This window comes from Mus caroli, chromosome 14 (genome assembly GCF_900094665.2).
Source record: "Mus caroli chromosome 14, CAROLI_EIJ_v1.1, whole genome shotgun sequence".
In the NCBI taxonomy this organism is placed as follows: domain Eukaryota; kingdom Metazoa; phylum Chordata; class Mammalia; order Rodentia; family Muridae; genus Mus; species Mus caroli.
In genome coordinates, this window is record NC_034583.1 from 75,714,132 (window position 1) to 75,741,381 (window position 27,250).

At 35.1% G+C, this 27,250-nt stretch overlaps 1 protein-coding gene across 3 annotated transcripts in view; it reads left to right on the plus strand.

The window, feature by feature from the left end:
• Window positions 1-27,250, plus strand: part of Pcdh17 (protocadherin 17) — a 92,424-nt gene that overhangs the window by 60,222 nt on the left and 4,952 nt on the right. For 2 of the 3 annotated variants that reach the window (XM_029469017.1, XM_029469018.1), the window contains exon 4: window positions 12,795-12,878. The exons of the other annotated variant lie outside the window; for it this stretch is intronic. In XM_029469017.1, the coding sequence (XP_029324877.1) occupies window positions 12,795-12,878 (84 nt within the window). The remainder of the gene's footprint in view (window positions 1-12,794; window positions 12,879-27,250) is intronic. 3 annotated transcript variants of the gene reach the window in all.

Here is a 27,250-nt window from a genome sequence, read left to right on the forward strand (position 1 = left end):
CACTCTGTAGACCAGGCTGGCCTCGAACTCAGAAATGTACCTGGCTCTGATTCCCAAGTGCTGGGATTAAAGGCATGCACCACTACTGTTCGGCCATTCACGGTTGTTATGTTATGTTATGTTATGTTATGTTATGTTATGTTATGTTATGTTATTTGTTCTGCTGGCATTTATTAGTACTTCTCTGCTCACGGAATTGCACTGACAAATAAGGGGAGAATTTATGTGTTCAGTAAAGTTTCAACTCTTTGTAGTTCATGATTGTAAGGAATATTGCTTATTTCCTGAGAAAGTGAATCATTTTTGTGCAATTAGCAATGTAAGAGAGCTTGAATTAGAAAATATTGAAGCTGCACATGGTGGCACACGCCTTTAATCCCAGTACACAGAAGGCAGAGGCAGGTGGATTTCTGAGTTCGAGGCCAGCCTGGTCTACAAAGTGAGTTCCAGGACAGTCAGGGCTATACAGAGAAACCCTGTCTCGAAAAACAACAACAACTATATGTGTCTATATATATAATTATATTTATGTGAATATATATTATGAATATATATTATATTATGAATATATTATAATATATTATGTTAGGAATATATATTATGTGAATATATATATTCACATAATCACCTCATAATACAAAGTTAAAATCAATTTTTCTTCTTGCTGGCATATAAGAATGGTTTAAAATGTTATTTTAAGAGTCATGGTGATATGTTTTACATGTGATTTCAAGACTCACATATAAGACTGTGTGGATTTTGCCAAAAAAGCAAAATATGCTCAATATTAAGAAGATTATATATACAGCGTGCATAGTTCTCTGGCCACACTGTTTACTAATTTAGCTTGTATTGTGAAGTTTCTAATAAAAGTTAACTGTAACACCTTTGGTACCAGGTAATGCTTTCTGACTCACAGTGCTTCAATTTAAATCGTTTACATAGAATACACTTGAAAAAAATAAGCCAGGATGCAAATATTGAAATGCATTATAATCCTTTAGCATCTTGCATCTCTGAGGGAAAAATGACCATGTAAAGGGTTACAAAGAAAGTTGGAGTGAGGTAAAAACAATTTCACAGAGCTCCTATTCTGGTGACAGTATGTTACATAAATTTAAATGGCATCTATTGTCAGAATTCTAATTCCTGTTGTCATTGTTTTTTCAAATATACTAAGACATATCACAGCATCCTAGATATTCTTTAGTAACCTCTGTAGGAGACCATATTGCACAAGTAGTGTAGTATGAAATTTAAGTAAAATAGTAAGAAATTTAAGTGTTATATTTTACTAAACATTATTTTTTCTAAATTTGTCACACTTCACATTGTCCTAAAAAAAATTGGTGCATACACACACTCACGCATGGATGCACAAGTACACACTCATGCACACACATACATGCACATGAAGAGGCTATTTTGAAGTATCTATAGTACGTAAAGTTTTTTGTTATTAACTAAAGTTTTATTCTTCTAGTGCTGACTTTAAATAACATACCTAGAAATTATTCTGGAAGTCAAACTGTTCTCTTGACCTGTGGAGAAAGAGATACAAAGGAGTCTGTTAAGATGTTTCCAGCTTAAAGCAAAATCAGACATCAAACCCCAGTCATCAGAGGACTACAAAATCATACTGATTATTTTTCATTTCCTTGGGAAACTAGTAATGTATGGACTATTGACCGCTGTTTGTTTGTGTTTCTGAACAACACAAAAAGACACACTATATTTTTCATAATTCCAATTTTTAAAATTTTATAATTTTACCCAGGTAGTAAAGAGAATTTAGCTTTTATGAAGAAATCATTGAGTAATGAAACTTACTCAGAATATACACATTTACTTTATCCCTCTCTGAGATGACTTCACTCTAGCTATAGAGTTATGAAACTCAGGGAGTATATTATGCACACAGATAAAGCAGGTTTTTGGAGCTGAAAACTCACAAATGTACAGTCACAAATCCACATCAGGAGAAAAGAAAATATAACTTTAGCATCACATAGAATATCGGAATAAAGTATCAGTGAACTATTACACAGCTAAAGGTAAAAGAAAAAATAGGTAATTATACTAGTCTTGACATCCCTCCCTTTCCCCCAACTCAGATTTAGTTACATAGAGCTCTGTCCTGACAACTGTTTAGCTCCAGGCACAGATCTGAAGTATTAGAGATAATGGCAGAATTATTAGATTAGCTGTTGCCAGGATCTCTCAGTGTCCTAGATAATGACTAGCTGTGGTAAATCTGAGTGACTTCAGTCTGTGTTACTGCTATGTGTGTGCATTCCCTTTAAGGCATTGATGTTGTGTCAAAGAGACATTTGGATGTTTATGTAAACTTCTGGTATGTTCCATTGATTTGTGTTCTTAAAGTCTGTGCCCATAAAGCAATCCATACCCTCACTGTCTCTTTTTAAATTAGGGATGGGGAAGATGGAGGAATCTAATAATTTCCTACCTTTAAGAGCATATTCTCTCAGCTCTTTCTGTAATTTTGATTATTGATCTTTCTTTGGTTAATTGCTGTGTGCCATAGGAACTCTTTCTGCATTTGCACATCATATTTCCTTTTTCATTTCAAGTGTTTAATTTCAGGGTCTTTGCATATTTAACGTTTTCATTCTGGACCTGAGCCTTTTTCTCAGCTTTCGTATGTGCTGCACTTCACTTGCTTATCTGTTGATGAGCTTTTGGAGTCAGCTTTATTGCTATGTTTTGTCATTTTTAATTTATTGTAATATATGTGGCTAGCTTAATATTTTATATGTCTCTTTCTACCATTGCATGGATTTTGTTTATGTTGGTTGTCTCTTTGTTACCCAAAAAGCCAACAGTGATTTTCTTTCTCCTTTTTTTCTATGCACCTAGACAGCAACCCTGGTCAAGGCACTTATAATTGTTTTCATTTTAGAAGATACAATTTCATTTTTTTATCCATGAAAGAAATATTGAGATTATGTCTCAAATGAAAGTTTTGTTTCTTTTAAATGACATTATCGTGTTGAGGTAAATTTGCTAATAAGATTTAGCTCCGTTATCTTTATGACAGAGGTATCACTTATTACATTCATCTTAGAAAACCTCTGTGCCTATTGTCCAGGCATGGCTTTTCAAATACTTAACTTTTGAAATTTTACTGGTTTGGATAAAACCTCATGGACTCAACTTGTTCTAGGTGCATTAATCTGAGTAAAGTGGGACATACAGAGTTGATGGTGATCATGGGAGATAAGAGTCCCAAGAACAAGTTTTATTTTCTCACTGTTGAGCTGAACTAAATATTCTAACCTGAAAAATAGAAATTCTATTATATTATATCAAAAGCTACTTCCCCTTGTTGAAACATAGACAGTCATATATTCCCTTTGATATTAAAAAAATAATATCTTCAAGGTAAAGAGACTTAGATGGGTAAATTTGTTTTGACAGACATAAAAGCTAGACCGTAGAAATGAATGTGTGCTCCATTTTTAGTTGTTAGCATAAACTAAGTGAGTGTAGAAAATATAAAATAAATGTATAGTAATGAATACCATTCTCTGTGTGGGAAATTCACCGTGTTCATGGAAAGGTGAAGTAGATAAGCTAAGAAACCTCAGTGCAAACAATTCTGAAGATAGGAACTCATGCACAAAATTCAATTAACAGTAAATATATGTCCTTTTTGTTTTATAATTTCATTGAGTTTTAATAAATAACGTACAGATGATGGATAATCACTTAAGCTGAAATATACTTCCTTCATAAGTCTCTTTGAAAGCTGAGTTCTGGTGGAATACTTTTTTTAGATCCTATATATTCTACTTAAAAAGTTGTTAGAAAAACAACAGCTAGCATCATCTTTCCACTTCATCAAATTTCACTGCCATCATCTTATAATCTCTTTTACTTCCCCAGATTTTCTGATCCGTATATTATAGAGGGAGAGTGGAACAAGCATCTCACAGTAAAAAGTAACACACATTCTAAACTAAACTTCTATAGGTTTGAAGGTCCTTGTCAAATACCCTTCTCTTTCTTGTAATTCTCCCATTAGTGTTCCGGCCAAACATCTATAATTAGGAGAAATTGCATCATTCTTTTAATAATTTTATGAAAGATTAAATACAAACAATGTATCTCAGTAAATAGTCTGCTCTCAGGAAATTATGAGGCCTGGAGAGACGACTCAATAGTTAAAGAGAATTTGCTTCTCTTTTAGTTCAATTCCTAGCACCTAAGTGGTGTCTCAACAACCACCTGTAATCTCAGCTCTTGGGGAAACTGTTCTCCTTTCTTGGACTCCACATACACCAGGAAAGTACATGGTGCACTGACATATATTTAATCACTCAAACATGCAAAATTGACATAAATTTTTTTAGAAAAGAAAACAGGAAACCATGATGACATATGATCAATGACATTCTATTTCTAAGTCCATTCATTACAGATATAACATAGAGGTCATGAGAGTCACATAAATATTCCTATTTCCTTAGTTGTAGATTAACCACCACCCAAATGCTATGGGTATTGTGCATTTTTATGCTTACATTAAGTGGACAGAATACTATCAGTCATATTAGAAAATGACATAACAAATGACTGCATTCAACTGGAGTTTCTATTGTACTTGCATTGATAAAGCCAACCTTGACATAGCATGGTAACTTAATAGATTTCACTAATCTACAACGTGAGGGCTTTGCACAAATGAGTTCCTTTTGTCTTCAAGACAAGCAAATGAGAATGAATTTATCCATTCTATAGACACAAAAATGAAACTATATAGAGTTTTCAGGATTCCATCAAGAACACATGTAGTAAAAATTTAAACTAGTTAAATTCCACTTGCTTTTCTCTAGTGCTACTGCTCAATTTTATAAATTTAGAATAGTAAAAATCTAAGACCCAGGACTGAACATTTGAGCTGAAACAGACTATGATTAATTCCCCAAGAACCTGTTTTGCATAGCCCAAGAAGTCAGCAGCATTATTGCATCTGTGTGTGAGAGTAAAATCATCTTGGTACACGAAATAGAAAGACCTATAAAGTCCAAATGAGATTGACTCAGATGCATCAAATATACATGACACTCATGGACCTGGTATATAAATGATCCACGTGGACCAAATATAAATGACTCACATGCACGGAATCTAAATAACCTATACAAACCAAATGTATAGACTCATGCACACCAAATGTAAGTGTGGCATCTGCATTAAATACTAATGAAGCACAAGAATACATAAAGAATGCTCATCTGCTCTATGTGCCCTTTCCATATCCCAAATGGTTTGTACTGGCAAGTGGTTCGCAATGTGCGAGGAAGGCAAATCTGTTGGAAATGGCACATCTAAGGATACTAGAGGCTCCCTCATAATACTGGCCTTTTGGCACTTTCCCTACAGAAGAAAAATGTGTGTTCTATCTTGTCTCCATTTTTCTATTTCCAATTTACCTTTGCACAGTTTCAAAAACAGAAGAGTCAACCCACTTTTGAGATGGTGTTGGCCAAAGTGTTAATTTGAAAGTTCAAGGAAGGTGGATTCTCTCAATGATAGGGCTACCAACTTTTAAAATAATGATGTGATTTAATCAGTGTGCATTTAGTTTCAGCAGTATAGTAGCTATGTGCTGCTTGACTGAAAATAGTCTTTTTTTATTAATCATTTTATTTGTTTACATTTCAAATATTATTCTCCCTTCCTGTTCTCCCCTCTACAAAGCACCCCCCCATCCTCATCCCCTTTACTCAAAGAGGGTGCTCTCCCAACCACCCATCTACCCACTCCCACCTCAACCCTCTAGCATACCCCTTCGCTAGGGCATCAAGCCTCCACAGGACTAAGTGCCTCCCCTCTCACTGATACCAGATGAGGCAGTCTTCTGCTACTTATGTATCTGGAGCCATGGACCAGCCCATGAATACTCTTTGACTGGTGATTTAGTCCATGGCAGCTCTGAGGGAATCCAATTAATTGATACTGTTGTTTTTCCTATGGCATTACAATTCCCTTCAGCTCCTTAAGCCCTTCCCCTAACTCTTCTGTTGGGGTCCCAGGCCTCAGTCCAATGGGTGGGTATGCGTATGTGCATCTGTTTTAGTCAGGTGCTGCCAGAGCCTCTCAGACAACAGTCATACCAGTCTTATGTCTACAAGCACATCTTGGCATCAATAATAATGTCGTAGTTTGTTTTCTGATGAAATGGATTGCATGGAAGGGCATTAAAATTTTTTAGATAAGTGGGTGGCCCTATTCCTCTACTGAGGACCATGTCTATTTACTGGAGGTAGTCTCTTCAGGTTCTATCTCCCTGCTGTTGGGTATTTTGGAGAATGTCATCCCCATTGGTGTTGAGAAACTCTCACATCCCTGACACCTGGGACTTTCTAGTGGTTCCCCAAGTTCTTCATCCCCCATTGCTACTTATTTATATTTATTATTCTGGCCCTGTGGACTTCTCTCCTGTCTCTTTCCATACTTGCCCTGCCATCTTTCCTCTCCCTCTCCTCTCCCTCCCAGGTTCCTCCCTCCCTCTGCCTACCATGATTATTTGTTTCCACTTCTAAGTGGGTTTGAAGCATCCACACTATGGCCTTCTTTCCTGTTAAGCTTTATATGGTCCTTGAGTTGTAAATAAAGTCTTAGTGGAGGAAAATGAACCTAGAGTACAGGTGAAGACTGTATGTGGAGGAGAGAATTGGAGATTAGAGTTGAAGACAGGTGTTTTACACACTGTCAAAGAATCCTGTGTGTATCTGGGAAATGAGGATATAGTAGTGCTGTACCTGGTCTCCTATTGTATTTTATCTCTGTGTTCCTAGGGCTCACTTAATTATCTTGTGCTAGTTAGAATGCTCTATTTAGTACTCTAATTTAACCACAGTCTGAACTTAGCATGCTTTGTAAACTAATATAAAGGCCTATTCAAAATTCAATTTTCACATAGTAAAATCACTTTTATTATGTAGTAAAATACATTCAAATTACAAAAGAGAAATAGTGAACCATATTCAGAAAACAATTTCTGTAATTATGGACTGCCTATGAAGTCCCTATGTTTGACTATGTAACTGAACAGTTTGCTTTCTGTCTTATTTTGAACGCATACATACATATCTTTCACTTTTAGTTATTGCTGTTGTTATACAGTTAGAGAAACCCACATAGAAAACTTCAGATGAGTTTCTGACTTTGATAGATATATTTCATACCCACAGATACCCGATCTCTGACTTCAAGACTAACTGAATGAAAATTTAGTTATATATGTTTGTAGTCACTGAAATTTAATCACAACCCAATCTGAACTTATCAACATGACATTTTGTTTTAACATAAAAGTGAAAATGTTTTAGAGATTTCATCCTACATTGTAGCCATTGTCAAAGACAATGATGAATGTATGGGTTCATGAGTCTTCCTAGACATGCTTTCATTATTGTTACTAATCATTTTATTCATTTATTGTCAAATGATATCCCCTTTCCTAGTTACCCCTCCACAACCTCCCCATTCCATCCCCTCTTCCCCCCTTCCCTTTGCCACTATGTAGGTGCTCCTCTACCCACTCACCCACTCCCTCCTCACTGTTCTTGCATTTTCCCACGGGGGCATCGAGACTCCATAAGACCAAGGGCCTCCCTTCCCATTGATGCCAAATAAGGTCATCCTCTACATATGTATCTAGAGCCACGACTTCCTCCATGTGTACTCTCTGGTTGATAGTTTTGTCCCTGGGAGCTCTGGGTGGTCCAGTTAGTTGATATTGTTCTTCCTATGGGGTTACAAACCACTTCCGCTCCTTCGGTCCCTCTCCTAGCTCTTCCTTAGCAGTCTCTGGGCTCAGTCGGATGGTTGGCTGTGGGTATCTGCACCTGTATTAGTCAGGTGCTGGTAGAACCTCTCAGACTACAGCCATACCAGGCTCCTGTCATCAAGCACTTCCTGGTGTCAGCAATAGTGTGGAGGTTTGGTGTCTGCAGATGGAATGAATCCTTAAGTGGGGCAGTCTCTGGACAGCCTTTCCTTCAGTTTCTGTTACATTTTTTTGTCCCTGACTTTCTTTTTGGCAGGAACATTTCTGGGATAACAATTTTGAGATGGGTGTGTGGCCCCATCCCTCAACAAGGAGCCGTGCTATTCTAATGAAGGTGGTCTCTACACGTTGTATCTTCCCCTTTGTTGGGTATTTCTGCTAAAGTCGTTGCTCTTGGGTCCTGGGAGCCTCTTGCTTTCCTGGAGTCTGGGGCTAGCATAGACATACTTTCTAGAAAGGATTTCAGATAATAAAATTTGGTCACTAAAACAGCCTTTGAGCAAGAGAAATTCTGTAGAAAACCAAAAACTTACCAATGCAATTAAAAAAAATCTAACTTTCCATTATATTTCTAGGCCTTTGAAATTGTTAATAGCCAAAAACTAGGAATAACTTTAATAGTGATTTTCTCTTGTAAAATCTGGACCAATGATTCAACCCCCTATTCACAGGCTCCTGTAAAAAAAGATTGGGACAGAAGCCTCATTGTTTGAAATGAATTTGCAGAGTTATCTTACTGTTCTAAAATAAAGTGGGCTTTGAGTTATCACATAAGTGGACTTAATATGCTGTAGAAACATTTTACTGTAAACGGTATCATTAATTTGAAAGACAAATTTTATTGTATCCATGTATTAAATACTATCTTGGGGTTGCTATAGATTGATCAGAAGTTATGAGAGCTTACAACTATTCCAGAGGGCCAGGGTTCAGCTCCTAGCACCTAACTGGTTCCTCAGAATTTTGCGTAACTACAAATTGAGGACTTCTGGTATGCTAATTTGGCCTCCATGTGCAATATATTGATGCAATACACATACACAAGCACATCCACAGCACTTAAAATAATTAATGAATTTATATATATATATATATATATATAATATAATATATATATATAAAACTACTGGGTTCAATCACTTTGAGGAGAATTATTCAACTTGTTATAGACTGATAATAGATTCTCACTCAAGCTTTGCAATTACTAGGACAGGTGAATACTGCATCAAAATTAGTTATAAAGTAATATACTTTATTCCAGTTCAAAACAGACTAGAAAGAGTTAACTCAGTTTTTAAAAATTATATGTATTCCTTGACAAACTCATACATGTGTGCAGTATATTCTGCTTATAGTCACCCATCCTCTCTCCTTTTGGGACCCCCAACATTAAGCATCATTATCTTTACAAATCCCTGTCCAGCTTTCCTGTTTTATTTAAAAAATATTTTTTAAAAAAAAATTTCATCTTTCTTTCCACAGAATCTATCCAAGTGCAGTATACTTGAGAAAAATCTATGGTGATATATTTGAATATAAATTTAAAAAGAAATGGTATAGATTATATATTAGCTTACGAAAGATCTAGGGTTATCGTATCGTTTCAAGGAAATTTCAAGCATTTTCCAGACCAAAGGCAGCTGACTCACTGAGCCTGTGACAGAATAATCAAGACTTGCTCAAGCTCAAGCCAGACAAAACCATAGCATGGAGAAAGAGAAGTGGACACAAAGAACCATGCCTAGCCAAGAAGCTATTTGCGATTTATGCATGCGTGGAGAGGGAAAACCACCTTTTTACGTACAGTGACACTGAATGGATCAACATGACAGGCCAAGTGCCATCATCAGGAGTAGTTAGCCAATAGAATCTACATTCTTTGTTGGTTTATTCCATTCTGTTTCTCTTTTTCTTATTTAAGAGAGAAGATTATGAAGTTGGGTGGGTTGAGAGGCAGAACTTGGATGAGTTGGGGACTAGAAAGAATATGCCCAAAATATACTGTGTAAATCCTTACAGTTTTTTTTTTTCTTTTTTCTTTTTGGTCACTGTTATTGTAATTGTTAATAAAAATACACATACACAGGTGTGCGGATACCTTTACTTACAAAGTTTCTTTAATAACAACAGACAAGGAAGCAGCTCAAGGAAAGCTGTCCCTTCTTATGGAGCTAGGAATGTGCTGTACTGTCCAGAATTTCAAACACAATAGCACATGAAAATAAGATCCTCAGCAGTCTTAGGAAACAGCAAAGGCAGCTAATAGTTTGGAAACTTTTTGACAAAGCATCCTACAGAACCTCTGGGACTTTCTGTGGGGTTGCACCTGCTGAATCCATTCGAAAGTGGAAAAGAGCTTACTTAGGCAAACACTAACTTAATTCACCTGACCTACTGTTCATCCATGCTAAGCAGCATTCTCTTGCTTATTACCATGGGTTTACCCTATAATCGAATAGCTGACGGAATCTGATAGTTTTCAAGAGAACATGAGAACCCATATCATTTTCCCAAAGAAGTTGAAAATTATTTTTTTACTGGTTTCATGTTATTTTTTCATCATTATAAGTTTAAACTATCCGAAATTTAGTTATCATAACTTCAAGACTATGTCTAATTCAAGGTGCTTTGTGTTATTTTTTTTTTAAGATTAATTTCCATAATGGTCTGGCAGGTCTTGTAGTCATTGTCATTGATTTTTCAGTAGCATACAGTTATAACTCTTTGGCCAAAGGATTTAGGAATCATTGCATAGAGAAAAAAAACTTAAATTTAACTTGACATGTTTGAACTTTATAGTGCTTTTTTTTTAATTTGTGGCTAATTGTCCCATTTTCTTTTATAGAGATATTTTTTTCTTTTTATTTCTTTTATGACTTGACATTTCTCTCTCAATAGGCAGTATTAGTTGGCAAGAGCTGCTGTAGCAACGTGCTGATGTTATTATGTGCCTTAAAGCAACAGTTTGTAAGATCTCACATATACAGAATCTATACCTACAGAATTAAGGAGGTAGCTGTGCCATGCTGTTTCAGACACGCTTCCTTGTTTCTTCCTAGCTTCAAGCAGTTGTCAGCAATCTCAGATCCACTTCTAAGGTCTGTCACCCTGGTCCCTTTGAGATCTCTCTGCCTGTCTCTATGTCTGCTTTGTCTTCTTACAATAATCTTTGCATTAGAGCAAATGTAATCCAGTGTGACTTTGTCCTAGGGAATTTCAGCCTCAAAGACCTTATTTCTAAATAAGTTCCTCTGTTTTAGTACTGGATGGAAATAAATTCGGAGGACTTGGCTTCAATTCAGCCTGAGCAATAAACTCACTGAATTTTTCCAATTAAAGTCTGTCTATACCGTATATGGCTCTATCTATGTTATGGTAAAATAATATAATAGTTTGGCTGTATCTAAAATGCATTAGATATTGATTGGTGATCCATCAGTTAGAAACAACGGTTCATTTGTTGATAGGTCTGATGAAAATACAAGGAACCTGAATAATATACAGAAATAATACTATGTCTAATAGCAATTAAGATTAATCAATATCATGGGTTATACACATTTTCCTCTATGTCTTCTGTAGGAATGAATTCTAATGTCCTTTTAGAATTTTCAAGTGAACGCGGTAGTAAGAACACTTTGAGATCTACTGTATTTTGTAGATTCTGTGTATCATTCATTGTGATGAATATTACATTTACACATGTAATTGAGGCAGACCTTTTTAGGAGTTTCATCTGTTATTGGAGTTGTGCTTTAAGATTAGAGGGAAAAGCGCGCGCGCACACACACACACACACACACACACACACACACACACACTCAACAGGAAACTGGTGGTGGTTGTAGGAGAGAAGGAAATACATATAGGACAACAGTGAGAAAATGTTTGCACTCTGAGTAACTACTCAGCCTGCTTTACCATAGAATCTGCATATTCTCACTCTAAGGGACGGCCACAACAGATGTGCACTTAGTCACAGAGCTAAGAAAATGAGATTGCTTTAAAAATGAAGTTACCTATGCTTACCAGCAGGCATTTATCCTTTCATTTTTATTTCTGGCAGGACTTTAGGCAACAATTGATTCCAGATATTCATTGCACATTTCTGTCATACAAATTCAAAACAAAATATTCTTTCCTTTTTTTTTCTTTATTCTAGGAAGTAGATCAATTATACATGCCCATGATATCATTATATACCTAAGTCAGAGGCTCATGAAGTTAAAACCGAAAATATCAAAAGGAAAAATATGTTGTATTTCAAAATTTGTATTGTTACTGTCTTCACACTTAACAAAAAGTTACATTTAAAATTTAGGCATATGTTATTTATGTACTATTATATAGTGTTAGAACATATATCTTTGCTGAAAGAGATACTCATTGCAATATAAAATGTATAGTTGGAGCTATACATGAATATATATTTGAGACTACAGATTGATATATTGATGTATAACCATTACTAAAGTAAATACATTCTTAATATTGATTGGCCCCTTAAGAGATAAATTATATATATAACATATTGTTTGAACTTCAGATAACCTGCATCGTGTAACTAGTGTTTAAAATGCAGTGAACATTTTGAATAAGCCTTTATCTCTGGGTCTATTATAGAATAGTTTCGAACTTAAATTTCAGTTATTCGCTGCTTTACATTTTCTGTTTATTTGAATAAATGGACATATCATCACTCTGATGTAAGTTTCCATTGACTGGAGTTACTGGCAGTAACATATTTTTTTTCCATCTCACTGAAATGAAAATCTCACTTAAAGTAATTTTTCATGGGGAGCCTACATCTTATGTAACTGAGGAATTGTCATTGCCCATAGCTTTTAGGGAATTGATTATTCTCTGAAATATAATTAAAAAAACAAATTGATAAGGAAGGATTCATGATTCAGTTGGCCCTTTTTGTCTCCCTTGGTCTTTCTATTTGTTAACTAAAAATATTTTATTTTTCAAGCATTCCCGACTTTGCTTTCCTTTGCTATCCTCACCCTACACACCATCACTACTAGACTTCAGTCTGTTGATCCGCTTCCTCCAGGTGAGCAATTTCTTCATCTGCTAGCTTTCTTCTCTGTGATCCGAATTTTACTTGTAAGATGGCATTCATATGACTGTGCATTTGCCATGCGGAAATGTGGACCTTATTTCTTTAAGGGAAAGTCGTAGTGATTTGCTGCTAATTCGTTAGGAGGAGCTGCGTGTGTGGAGTTGAGGCAAGAAAATAAATGCACGAAGTCGGGATTGTTTATTATATTTAAATGAGTTTTAGTGGGCCATTGGCAATTATGGAACGTCTACCTGTTATACTAGTTTCATATTCTAGACAGGATAAGTTTTGCCAAGGGACAATTGGATTCACCAGAGTGGCCTATACAGGAAAGAGAGACTTTTTTTTGTGTGAATTGTTGGTGTCAAGCAAAGTACTTCCCTATCACAGTCATAAGAACTGTTTACTAGGTCCTCAATTTCCTGTTTTTTGGACAACCAGTTGCATGTCATCTTAGATAAGGTTTCTTTATGGGAGCTTATCAGAGGCTTTTAGTGCACTACTTTAAAAAAAATATCTTTACACATCACTCCAATATGAATTCCTAGAGTCAGGGCAGAATCTAATTCATATGAATTCTAATATCTGCCAGAACACAGCATCACTATCCTCTGAAGTGGATGCAATTTGTCAATATATTCTAATCTCCATGCATGCTCTGGATGTGATGTAGATAATCTAAGCACACTGAGGTTTGATGTAGCTGGTCCAGCTGAGTGGAAAACAGGGAGACGTATAAGGAGAAGCCTAAGCTATTCATTACATGTATAGTCTGGATTTGTATACTCTCAGTTACTGAATCATTTGAATGTGTTTCATAGATTTGATTGCCCTCTGAGGAGTGTAATCTCTGCATACAGAAAAGGCTCATCATTGGAGAAAATGATTATATCAGGTTGTTGCTATGTTGAAAAAATATAAAAGCATATTCTGGCAATCGACAAATCACTGTTATATTTATTTGTGTTGCTTAACTTATGCCAGAAATGGACTCGAAGTTGCCTTACTTCCTGTGCGGAAATGAATGGATATTGGAGATAAAATGTAATGGGGAAAAATAGCCTTAAATGGATAACATCAGAGTGAGAAGAATTATTCTTGTCTCTCACTTGGAGATTTTAAGTTAAAGTTTAAAACTTCAGGTTTGTGTGTATGCCCATATAAGCATGCAGAATCTATATAAAATCTCTGTTTTTCTCTTAAATTATTGGGATTATTTTTCGCCAGCTGAGAAGGAGAGTTTTATTTTTCAATGTATTACAAGTTAATTTTAATAAATGCCAAAATATATTTTTAGCTTTCAGAATACAAATTTCAATAGTTTGTTCCCTATTTTCTTATGCACATTTCTGTCTTGATCTGATATTTACTTTCTGCTCAAGTGCATATCATATGTATGCTAACAGGTACACATCTACATGTCCAGAGATGCACCCACAATTTGCACGGCCATTGATTGGTATGAATTTCTGAGTTTGGCTGTGAGCTGTGCCTGAGCATCAAGAACCCCAAAAGTGTGGTTAGGCAGAGCAAAATTTATCTTTATATCCACTGGATAGCTCTGGACTTTGCCTTTAGGCATGACCCTTCCATTCATTTCCAGCCAGAATACGAATTTTATCATGTTTACAGCGAGTGCATTCATAAATATATGTTTGCCTTATACTTAGTAGTATTTATTTAGGGGTAATTATGTAGCAAATTTAAAGTTATTGTATCATTTTCAATACTTGCTTTTGGTTGCTGAAATTATCAAGGTAATCAACATAGTGAAGCTTGCAAATATTGTCCACAAACAGACGTTAGGTGATAAAAGTTCAGTTTAGAGGACAATTGTGGAGGTTTACTTAATATAATCTTTTCCTAACATCTATATGTTTGGATCTATCATTACATATATATCATAAATATTATAATAATTGATTTAACATCTTAAAATAATTAAAATACCAGCACTTTGCTGCTAAAATATCTATTATCATATAAATAAAACACGTGAGTAGTAGATACAGCTGGCCACCTGTATTAAAAGGTTTTAGAGAAATAATCAACCTATGTCATATAAAATAATATCTTAAGAAATTTGTAACTGAGTTGAATATGCACATTTTTTTCTTGTCATTATTAAGTACAAAAATTAGTGTCACTATTTACATAGCATATACAGAGTCTAGCTATTTAAAGTAATCTGGAGATAATTAAAGTGTGCAGGTTATATAGAAGTTTTATCTGAAATGACCACATTTTATACAAGAAACTGAGAAATCAGTAGTTTAGATGTCTATAGAACATGCCAGACCCTTTCATGTATACCAAGCAAAACATCTAACACTTTTTCTGTTTTATAGGCAATAAGGATATAAGTTATGCTTGTAAAAATTTAAAGAAAAAATAATATATAATTTATTTTAGAATGTATATGAACATATATTTATTTTTAATAATAAAATAGGCTTACTCAGTAAACCAAAGAAAATGGGCCGAAAGTTTCCCCCTACCAACTACTGTTAGCCTAATATTTTTCAGTTTTTAGTAATATTACAAATGCCTATATTTGTGTCTTTTGTGCTCATACTTAGTTTTATAAATACAATAAATCAACACTAAGCATTTTAATAGGAAACTAGCAAATATAATATTTAAAATTGTATTCAATTTTGGGTGGTCCTAGGGATTTCATTTGGGACAATTATAGGCTAAGAAATGAACACACCTGCACTTTATAATGTAAGGTATGAATAGGTTTTAAATGAGAGTAGATTGCTATTCACATTTACAAGTTTAGTCTCTTTTGAGCAGAAACTTAGTGTGGTTCCATCTTTGTATTCAGTATTTTTCTGTAATTCGATTTTTGTATTATTATTTCTAAACTAATTTTAGGCCTTAGTTAAGAGATTGCTGCAGTCTATGACAATTCAAGGAGATTTGCTTGAGGATGAAGGCGGTATGTTTGCTACTTCCTAGTCCACCGTGTAATAGATGAAATAGTATTTGTTTCTGCTAGAGAAGAGAGGCAGGGAGAGAGAGAAGGAGGGGAGAAGAAAGACAGAAACAGAGACAGAGACAGAAACAGAGACAGACAATGACACACACACAGAATATATATATATATATATATATATATATATATATATATGCATATATATAGAGAGAAATTAATAATTTTAATAATTTTAACATGTAGGAATTTATTTTCTTGTGCCTCAGGCTTTACATAAGACTGATTATGGAACACTTTTAACCATAAGTGAGTAGTTTAAATGGCCTTTCAGTGAGTACCAGGACCAAGGAAATTTAAATAAATAAATAAACAAACAAACAAACAAATAACAGCTACTTGATATCAGTTTGGGCAGCAAGAGAGATCATTCTTAGGATTGAGCATACAGTTTTAGTACAGTAAAATTTCAGTCCCAATGTGCTTCAATTATCAAAGAACATCCTAATGAATTCTGCCTGTGAGGTCAATATGATTTTTTTTTAAATTAGATTTGAATTACAAGTCTGAAACTTAAGTATGTTCTCATATCATTTTGAATTTGTTTTCCTGGTATTATTGCTCAGGGGAAATATGTTTCCTTTTAATCTTCTCTTCTTTGTTCTGGTTGTGGTTGATTAGCAATTAAGTCAGAGGAATTGCTCTCTAAGATAAGGAAGTGTTTAAGACCCCATGGCAGAAAACTTCTGATGTGGGCTGCGATATGTGTGTGATTGTCTTGAGCAGAGCCTTTGGCCCTTGGTTGGTTACACAGCAGCTTAGCCCACCAGGTCGCATCTCTTTGCTTTCTGAGTTTCCTGACCTTTGTTTTTTGAACTCTTCATTTCTCTTCAGTATGTTTTAATGATTACAGAATATTAACGCTGCTACTAGAGAAAAAAAATGTCTTGTCCTTGCCAGTAAAATCCATTACAAGAAACATTTCAGTGTATTTACTCTAGAACATGGAAATTGAATCTATTGATTTTGCTTAAATTTTCATTCTTGGGACGATCCAACATTACATGATAAAAACATCTGCTTCCAATAAACCAGCAGTGTATTTACAGGTACTAACAACAGATGATCTCAGGAAAATACGCCAATAGCAGAGGGAAGTGTTATGTATCTCTATTTCCTCATAGTTCTTTCAGCTCCAGTCTGTGATTCCACTGGCAGTGGTAATGGTGGTGTTGGCTGGCCCATGATATATAACTTGTTTTAATAAAATGAAGTTGAAGTTGTTGCCATTCACACTTCTCATATGTCACTCTGAGGTAACCTATACATCAAACCTACATACTATCTGGTTTGATGCTGTCATGTAAAGTTTTCCCTTAAGACCAACCATATTTAACTAAAATATAAATTTCTTATGATTTACATATGATGCTTGAGTGAATATGCACGTGGAAACACACTCATGGTGCAGGCTTCATTTTGTTTTTACTTTTGGTAGAGAAGAATTATCATTATAGGAACTGATTCTCCAAAAATATTATTTCCTGCATATATATATATACATATATATATTACACATATGCATATATGAAATACTGAAAATGAGCAGAGCATTTTTCTGCTCATTTGGAATTATACCTAATTTAGCCTCTGAAACATTATCTGTCTCTGTCTCTTTTAGGACATCATTTAAAAAAAATAAACTAAGCAATTAAAACCTTCCTTAAAACTTCATCTTCTAAGACAGCCATATTTCATTGAAAGGTGTTGATTGATTCCTAAATAATAAGGAGAAGATTAGCTATCTCTGACTTAACTCTTTTTCTACGAGTGCTAAGAATGACATTGATTCTGTTTACTTGTTTCTAGCAATTGAAGACAAAGAAGTGCTAGAAATGAGCTGAACAACAGGATTTAAATTGGTAAATAGATGTACTTCCCTAAAGAAATCAGATAGCAGGCATGAGAGAGACACTAATAAGACTATCTTGCTTGCTTCTTACAGAGTTTGGCTTAATAGGCATGTTTTTATTGACCTTCCTTACAGGATTACCACTTTGCTAGGAAGATGACTTGAATCTTAAGTGTATTCATCCGTGTCATCTAAAATAGTGCCATTATCAGAGATAGGGTTAGCTTACAGAGGCAATAAAGGCATAAGGAAAGCATCCTCTGGAAAGATAAAGAATAGTAGCAAATTTACATAGTCTCTGGTCTGGAGTTCACACAATTATTTAAGTTGCTAGAATTTAAATTTGTCCTTGTAAACTAAACAGCTTTTGTGAACTATTGCATACCAGAACATAAGTTTTACACTGCATATAAATTAGGTTCTTCTGAAAGCTTCTTAACCCTTTGAAGACCTCACAATTATGAAGACATTAATTTATATGTAGATGGAAGCATTCAGATAAAGTGTGAAATACAAAGGCAGCTAAGTTCAAACACAAAAGAAGCTGGCCCAATTTACACAGCACTGCCACAAGAGATAGAAGAATAGAAAGGCAGTCAGAAATTCCTACAAGAGAAAAAAGAAACCTAAACATGCTGAAGTGTGGGTCAGATACTCATTCCTGGATACTCACTAATTTGACAATAAAATGATAACAAGCTGATTATTTAAATATGGTTTTGATTTCATTAGCATTGTCACTGATTATATTTTTTTTTAAAGAGAAAGTATTCAGCCCTATAAATTTGAGTAAAATTATATTGCCAGACAAGATTTCCTTGTTTTATCATTTAAGATGATATCTTTACAAGCTAGGATTATATATATATATATATATATATGTGTGTGTGTGTGTGTGTGTGTATATACAAGCATGGTGTTTAACAAGTGGATCTGATGTTGCTCTAAGCATTGTATATATCATAGAAATAGAGTTCCTATGTAAAACTTGTAGGTTCTGTTTCAGTGTGAAAACTGACATTAAGAGTTCATCACTGAATAGTTTTAAATTATGTAAAGTAATGGCTTCTATTGAAAAATCACTAATTGGCTTTGGAATTTCTTTTTTTTTCTTTTTCCAACTTTTTATTAGGTATTTTCTTCATTTACATTTCAAATGCTAGCTCAAAATTTCTTAAATTTAATATTCCTTCCTACTACATGGCCTTGTTCTCATTTGTGTGGTATCTTCTTCCTCGAAGACTCTAATCATTTCTGAAGGTAAACAGAGTAATCATAATAAGTATTTGGGGAAGATAAGGGAGGGAGCATGAAAATTATTTGGAAAATCATGATATTTTCATCATCTGAAACTGAAATGCTTATTCTGGAAAGAATAGAGCCTTTCTTTAATTATTCCTGTTGACTTAAATCATCTGCATGTTGGATAAAATTCTGAGATTCATATTCTATTTTATTTAAATTTATCCTTTCTCTTGTTGGTATTTTGTTTGTCCTTCACATATGTGGTAACATATATAAAAGATGGTTTATGATTTAGGAAAATTAGAGAAAAGAAGAAGTATTTATGATGCACAATCACACTCGCTACTGGATCTCTGCTAAAAAATTAAAAAAAAAATTATTTGAACCTAAAGACTTGAAGACTGTCTTTAAAATAGGAGTAGATAAAGTAAACTGGAATTTGAGTAGCCAAGACGTGGGACCAGAGTGACCATGCCTGAGAATAGTTTTGGGAATAGGGAAGTGTGTTACTATTAGCAGTAGAAGGATGGAGATGCAAGCCTTCTGAAAACCATGCTGATTTGGATACTGTCTTCTCTTTGGTACATTTACATATTGTATAAAATAAATGCTGTTGAATTTCTTCCTCATTCAGGGGTCAGATAATAGAGGAATTGTACAAGAAATGTGGTCAATGGCTCAATCACCTTTGTGCCACATTGCCAGCTATACTGAGGTGTTTATTTGTTTGTTTGTTTTTGTTTTTAAATCTCATTCAGAATTTTCCTATGGAATTTTTAGATGCTAGCTAATTTTACCCACACATTTATTTTATTTGTTTTTGTTGTTGTTGTTGTTACTGTTTGGTGATGAAGCTTATATTCTTAAACCGATAAAGCCAATCTCTCATAGATCTGTGAATTGTACACTTCTTTTTTATTTCTGTATATTTTATGAAACTGTAAGATTTATTTTCATTGTGTTTGGAAAAAAATAAGCTTTCAAAGTCTTTGAGAATGCAAAAGTATTGTTTGTGGGTGGGAAGAGAGTAGAAAACTGGGTTAAATTATTATTTTATTATTACATATTTTCCTCATTTACACTTGACTATCCCCAAATCCCCCTATACCATCCCCTACCCTGCTCCCCAACCCATCTAGCTCCTTCTTAGAATGGGGAACAAAATACCCATGGAAGGAGTTACAGAGACAAAGTTCAGAGCTGAGAGGGAAGGAAAGATTATCCAGAGACTGCCCCACCTGGGGATCCATCCCATATACAACCACCAAACACAGATACTATTGCATATGCCAGAAAGATTTTGCTGACAGGTACCTGACACAGCTCTCTCTTGTGAGGCTATACCAATGCCTGGCAAATACAGAAGTGGATGCCCACAGTCATCTATTGGATAGAACACAGGGCACCTAATGAAGGAACTAGAGAAAGTACCCAATGAGCTAAAGGGGTCTGCAACCCTATAGGAGGAACAACAATATGAACTAACCAGTACCCCCCAGATCTGTGTCTCTAGTTACATATGTAGCAGAGGATGGCCTAGTTGGCCATCAATAGGTGGAGGGGCCCTTGGTATTGAGAAGATCATATGCCCCAGTACAGGGGAATGCCAGGGTCAAGAAGCAGGAATTGTACACTTCTATCTGGTTGTTGTGTTTGTTTCTACTCTTTAGCTGAACCCATTCTCCCTAAACTCTATTACAGTGTCGTCTATCTTTTGAAATGAAGATCAAATAGCACCTTTTGTATAGATTCCTTAATGATATTATCACATACATCATTCTGCAGATTTCTTTTCTTGACATTACTATGGCACATTTCAAAATGTAATTATTCATGAATTGTTTTCTTTATGTAGAATTCAAATCTATTTTATACTCTCTCAAATACTATCTTTTCTTTAAGCTCCTTGAGGATGGGCAAAGATTTCACAAACTTGTGAATTTGAAAGTCACTAATTTACCATCAACCACTACCTGTTATAATACTAGACACAAACTAGTTGCTTAATACATTGATAAACAATGAATCGTTAGACATGTTGTCTTTAAAGAAACTGAAGAAGTACACACCATACACATGCCTAGAACCTCTCTATTAGAACACTGTGATTACATTGTTTTGCATGTAAAGGGTCTGCAATAGTCCTTTTCGCAAAACAAATGCAAACCTGTATCACTGTACAATATTAAGCCTGAGAAGCAGTTTTCCTAAGGGTGCCTGTTAGGAAATTGATAGCCCCATTTAGCTGTGCCTTCACTTCCAAGCATCTGCTACTGCCCCAGGTGATAGCTGTGCCTATATAAGAAGACTTGGGGAGGAGAGCACCTACATTTTAAATGATAATCTTGGAGAAGTGTGCTGTGGGACACACTTATATTTGTGCTGTAAGTTTCCACAATATGGGTTAGTGTCTCTTGTTTTATATACCAGGTACTTCCATATCACATTTCCTTCTATTGTTTTGCACTTGTTCTGTAACATAAATTTTATTTCGATTTGTCTCAGGCTTTTCTTCATCTCTGAGCACTATCTGTATGTTATCTATATATATTCAAACATTCCACTCTGATAGGCATTTTTATTTTGTCCAAGAGGTCACAGACACTTAAAACCATCCCTGAAGGTGAGCAGGTGCATTGACGAGTAAGCACTACTGCTCCAAGCAGCTCCAAATCCTCAGCAGCAATTGGATTCACTTGAATGATATAGGCCAGTGGTTTCTGGTGCCTGAATGCAGCCGTGGCAATACATTTAGAGGCATTGTGCAATGCAGGTGCACGCTTGAGGATTGGTACTTCAATGCCGCCACGGTTTGACTATTTGATGGTATTATAATAACCCCCCTCTTCAAAATGTGCTCTCTGCCTATCTAAAGCAGATAGAATAGCATCCCACACCTAAAATAAAGTCTGAAAATGGGATTGGTTGTGAATTCAAATGATGCACGTGTGCTTCTTTTGATGTATTTTGGTTCTGTGAATTATATTTCCAAAATCTTATCATTTATAAAAAAAATCACTACAAAATAATTAAATTCATTGTCCTCAATATGAAGGATTTTTTCTCATTAAATCAAGGATGTGTGAACAGTTACCTTCTGTAAGAAGTGTATCATAACAAAATATTTTACTTCACGCATTAAAATTTAAAGGCAAGATGACACCTCACTTCCACCTATCAGTTGCAGTATTTGATTAGTGAACAGCATAGCTTCCTGTGCCCAAGTGAGAAACACAGGGATGCTAAGCTCTGATGGTAGATTGCCTAGAATGTAAGTGCTTGTTCTTCCCCATCACAATTTTCCATTCTCATTCTCCATTTGTCGTGAATAATACACAGACCACAGTTATTAAATCATGTCTAAAATAAAGCACACCAGTTTTGTGAATCCTCATTAAGCAAAATCTTACCTCTAATACAACTGTGTTTTCAGAGTATTCATATTATCTATCAAGCGAATTTTTTTATTCTGAAAGGAAAAAAAAAAAGAATAGTTTTTTTGGCAAAGTAACTTGGCTTCCCATTTTTCAGAATAATACCAAAAGTGAAATCTGTATTCCAGTCACAGACAGAAAGAGTGAAACCAGGTTTATTTTTATCAAATATTCAAGCAAATAGGGACTCAAAACTTATAACTGGAATTAATTTCTACGGATATAGATTATTACGATCCTAATTTTCTGTAGTGACTCACATCGTCACCACAAGCTCTTTGGGATTTACAGAATTGCAAAGGGAAGTTAGTGAATAATAACAGCCAAAAGAGGGGGGAGGGGAAACACTGTTTATGTTAGAGAAGTGTCATTTCACAGGATGTTGCAAGTCTACCAACTTAGTGAAAGAAACCTGCTTTCTTAGCTTTGTTGAACTGTATTCTGACAGGATTCCGCAGTTCCCAGTGATCCTTTTTCCTGATCTATAAGAATGTACTTGAAGAAATTGGAATTTGCTCTGCTCCTAGAGAAGCGTGTACATCCTTATATGTACATTTATATGTATGCACAGAAGATTTAAAAGAAAAGAGAGCAACAGCAAGCTGGTGTAGGAAGCTATATGTCCTGATCCATGGCCAAAGATCTTGTTTTGTTAAAATTTGCAAGTAGATGAGAATCTGAGACCTATACTGTGCTTAGATACTGTAGTACTAACTTAAAAGCTACCATGCTAGCTGGAAATAGACGTCAGTGCCTATCCCACTTTTCCAGACAGCTGATAGGTGTTATGAAAGCTTATATTGGTGAAAAAGATAAATTAGAAATAAAATAAAATGAGAATAAAAAAAGTGTGCTTCTATTTATACAACAATCTGCTCGGAAACAACTCTAATTTTACAATGTTATAAGATGCACTACCAAGCACTGCTTTAATAGAAAAGCTCTATGCCTATTTAAAGCTGTTTACAAAACAGAAATAAAAACATCTTGTTGGTAGTCACAAAGCACAGAAGAGTTTTAAATACCCCTCCCTACTGCTACTGCACTGCAGAACTTCCTCACTCACACCCTGATTGACACACAGATTTGCAAACATCTGTGTCACAGATATTATTTCTTCATTGTACATATCTCTAAGTAGATCAGAGTGGGATACTGAAGGCATATGTATATCTGATGCTGGAAACTCTCTGCTCTTTCTGGAAACTTTTTTTCTCGGGTATAAAAACATGTGAACTTTGGAGGTAGCATGTATATCTGAAACTAAGAGGAGGGATTCTCTGATGTCCTCTCCAACTTTCCTAAGCCACTGGTGACAGGTTTGGTGTCACGTATTTTCCTTTAAGTGCTCTGTATAGTGCTTTGAAGAAAAGGGAATGGGTTTAAATTTATAATTTGAGGTAAGTTTCTGCCTGGGAGCAAGATAGAAAAGAAAAATTAAATAAATTCACTCTGAATTAAGATAATTGTGTTTAGTTACTCAACAGTTTTTCTTTATAGTGGACATATATAAACACACACACACACACATCTGGCACTCTGGGGAATCACTTAGATTTTGCAGAACTACTTATATTTGACAAAGGTTCACTTTTCTTTGCTAACCCTTCCTGGCTTCACCATCTTGGCTTTAATTTGAACGTTCACAGTAGCTGTGGACAACTCCTCACTGAGCATCAGAATGGCTAGGCATGTCTGATGATGGAGTGATGTTCTAGGATTAAACTCTCAATATAAAGGTTAAATAATACATAGCCTTTCACTAAGACTGCTAAAAGTGCAACTATCTAAGTGTTTAATTATGAAATTTTGAAGTTAAATACAGTTAATTCGTTGACCTAAACACTGGTTTCACACTCATCACGATACAATGAAGATGATAATTAAAATGGTGTGTTTCCTTTACATTTCTATCTTTCTTTCCTGTTTTTGAGACAAAATTTCACTATGTGGGCCAGGCTGACCTAGCTGAGCTGCAACCTTGGCTTCTTGAGGGCTGGTTTTAATAGATATAATTTTGAGAAAATGTAGTGCAAAATCCCAATCCAGACTGTTCTGAAATCCACAGTTATCATCCCCACTCTTTCAAGTCATAATGCTACAGGAATGTACCACATTCAGCTGAACGTGAATTTTACTAACAAGGAAATGATTGAAGCTCGTTGGTTGTCAGGAGGCGTTTCATTGAATTAGATACTTAAGAGTTCAGACTCTGTAACCTCTATTTGTGGATGTTCCGATATATTTTTTTAATTCCACAGTTTCTGTCACGTGTATACCTTTAGGGCTCTGCTGTCTTTCCAAGAAGGGTCACATTCTTTGAAATAATGACCACGTAGTCATGAAGCAAGGATGACAATAAGAGAGAATTATTTCTAGATAATCTCAAATTAGAAGATAAATTGGATCAGAACAACTCTGGTGTGAGCTCTAATGCCCAGGGCCTCTCTACTTGTCTAAGACAATCCTCAAATCTATGTCCATATGATCTGCTTCTTGCAATTTTACTATACTACATTCTGCTTGTCCATTCTTTTGAAGACACAGAGTACAACTTGATTAAATTCTTTGATAGCTGTAATGCTTGACTGAATATTTGCTTTATCTTTGGTATCACACAGTTAGCTTATTTGAGGAGATTTAAAACATCCCAAAGATGGGGTACATGTGGCTGCTATCTTCCCAGTAGATGTAACCATCCTTTAAGTGTTCACCTTCATAACCACCCTCTTTCCCTTTCTGTTCATCTACCGATGCCTCAATCCTTTTCTTCCTCTTCCTTCCCTTCATATTTCTAACCTTTTACTATTTTCTCCTTTCTTAATTTCAATTATTTCATTTTGCCTAATACTTTCTTTCTAGCTAATTATTTCCTCAATGGGACCATGTCTCTTTTTACATCTACCTACGTGTCTGTTTATGTAAGTTCGTTCAGGAAGGCTCTACTCGTTAATTCTTACTTGAACTTTTGCAGTTACAGTTAACTTTATGCTCATAGTTTCTGCTGTTTATACAAAAAAAATGCCATTCGATTTTCCTCACTGTCTGTGAACTGCTGGCGTCAAAATTATAGTGTAATCACAAGCTGAAGAACTTGTAATGTATCATAATCAATACGTTAAATTTGCTTCCCTGGATGTGACAGAAAAGAGTCAAGTAAAAAACTCTGGGCAAGTGCAGCAGTGGAGCACAAACACTTGTTTCATGTTGGTGGTTTCAAAGTCAGGGTCGATGCACATTTTTTTTTTAAATCTGCATTAGTCTATCTCTTTCTCTGACCCTAAATCCATGCTGAGTTCATTCAGGGCTGGTTATGTAAATAGCTGAAATGGAAGTCTAGTCAATACTGAAATACGAAACCATGTTGGTATGTTTCAAAAAGAGTGTATTGGTTGTAAATCATTTAAGGTAAAATGCTTGGAACCAAAGGATACAAAACATTAACAAAGCCATGTGATGCCATTCAGACCAGAAAGCCTAAAGAAAATACCTCATATCAAACCATTAAGGCATTAAAAATATAATTTTTTCTGAGTTCTAGGTTCGTCTCTAGTAGTTCATGTCCCATTTACCAGGCTTCCAGACAAAGTCTGTATTACTCTATTGATGCATAATTCAGACTACCACTAAAGATTCTTTCCTGCTTTACATAATAAATTTAAAAAGGAATGCTTCATTTTTCCAAGGAAAATAATTCATTAAAATGGTAAGTTAAACTATGTGCAAAAGCAACATAAATACTTCTAAATTTTCATAAGTGTAAATAATATATGCTATGATGTTTGTCTTGTCAAGGTACTACTCTGGCACTTCATAAAACAGTATTTATTCCATGGCTGAAGTTTCTTCTGGTAAAGTAGTTTGTGGGTACGCTTTGTTGGTGACTGATGATAAATTTTCTATGGACTTTAAGTACAAAATCAAATGTTTCTTGTGACTTTGAAAGTTACCATACAAATAATTTCAAATTTGCTGTTTTCCTATGTCAAATGCATTGCTTGTAGACTTCTCTTTCCTTGTAGAGTGTACCATGTATTGTAGGGATCATCTAGCATCAATTAAAAGGCAAGCCCTAGGGCTCCTAAATGTGTAGGGAATTCTATTCCCATCACATGGAGGTAAATTGTAAATATCCTCTTCTCCTAGTAGTAGTCCCCGATCAAAATGCATCATTAAACAAAAGGGAAGTAACCATTCATAGAGGAAAGGAACAAATGAGTAGGTGTAATTCAAATACATGGTTGAAAATATTGGACCCAGTAGGGAGTTCATAGCTACCATCACAGCGAAGGCATCTTACTTCGTGTTTCCTCATCACCATCTTTAAAATAGGAATCATTAAATAATGCTTTACATAGATTGTCAACATGTCTATTGTCAAAAAGAGATGTACAAGTCTTCAGAGCAGACATTTTTGTTTTGAGCAGGAAATCATGAAGTGTCATTATTCTGAACTATACCTGTTGAGTAAGCCCTTTTCACCCACTTACGCCAAAAACAAAAACTGAAAGTGAAGGGAATTGATTACAAGATCCACATGCATATATAATAAAACAGGAAAGTGCCCTTTTGACAAGCTTATTCATAATACATTGTGATAGGAAATTCCATTTGCTGCTCTCAGTAGGGTAAAAGTCAGCTATGAAAGGAACCCTTTTATTTCATGACTGTCACCAATGTAACAATTGCAAATATAAGGATCAAATATTTTTAAAGTATCTTAGAACTTATTATGAAAATCTGTGATCCACTCTTTACCCTCTTACTTGATTTAACAAAATGAATCCTGACCATCCTTTTTGAAGCTCTCTCTCTCCAGCACGGGTTACATAGA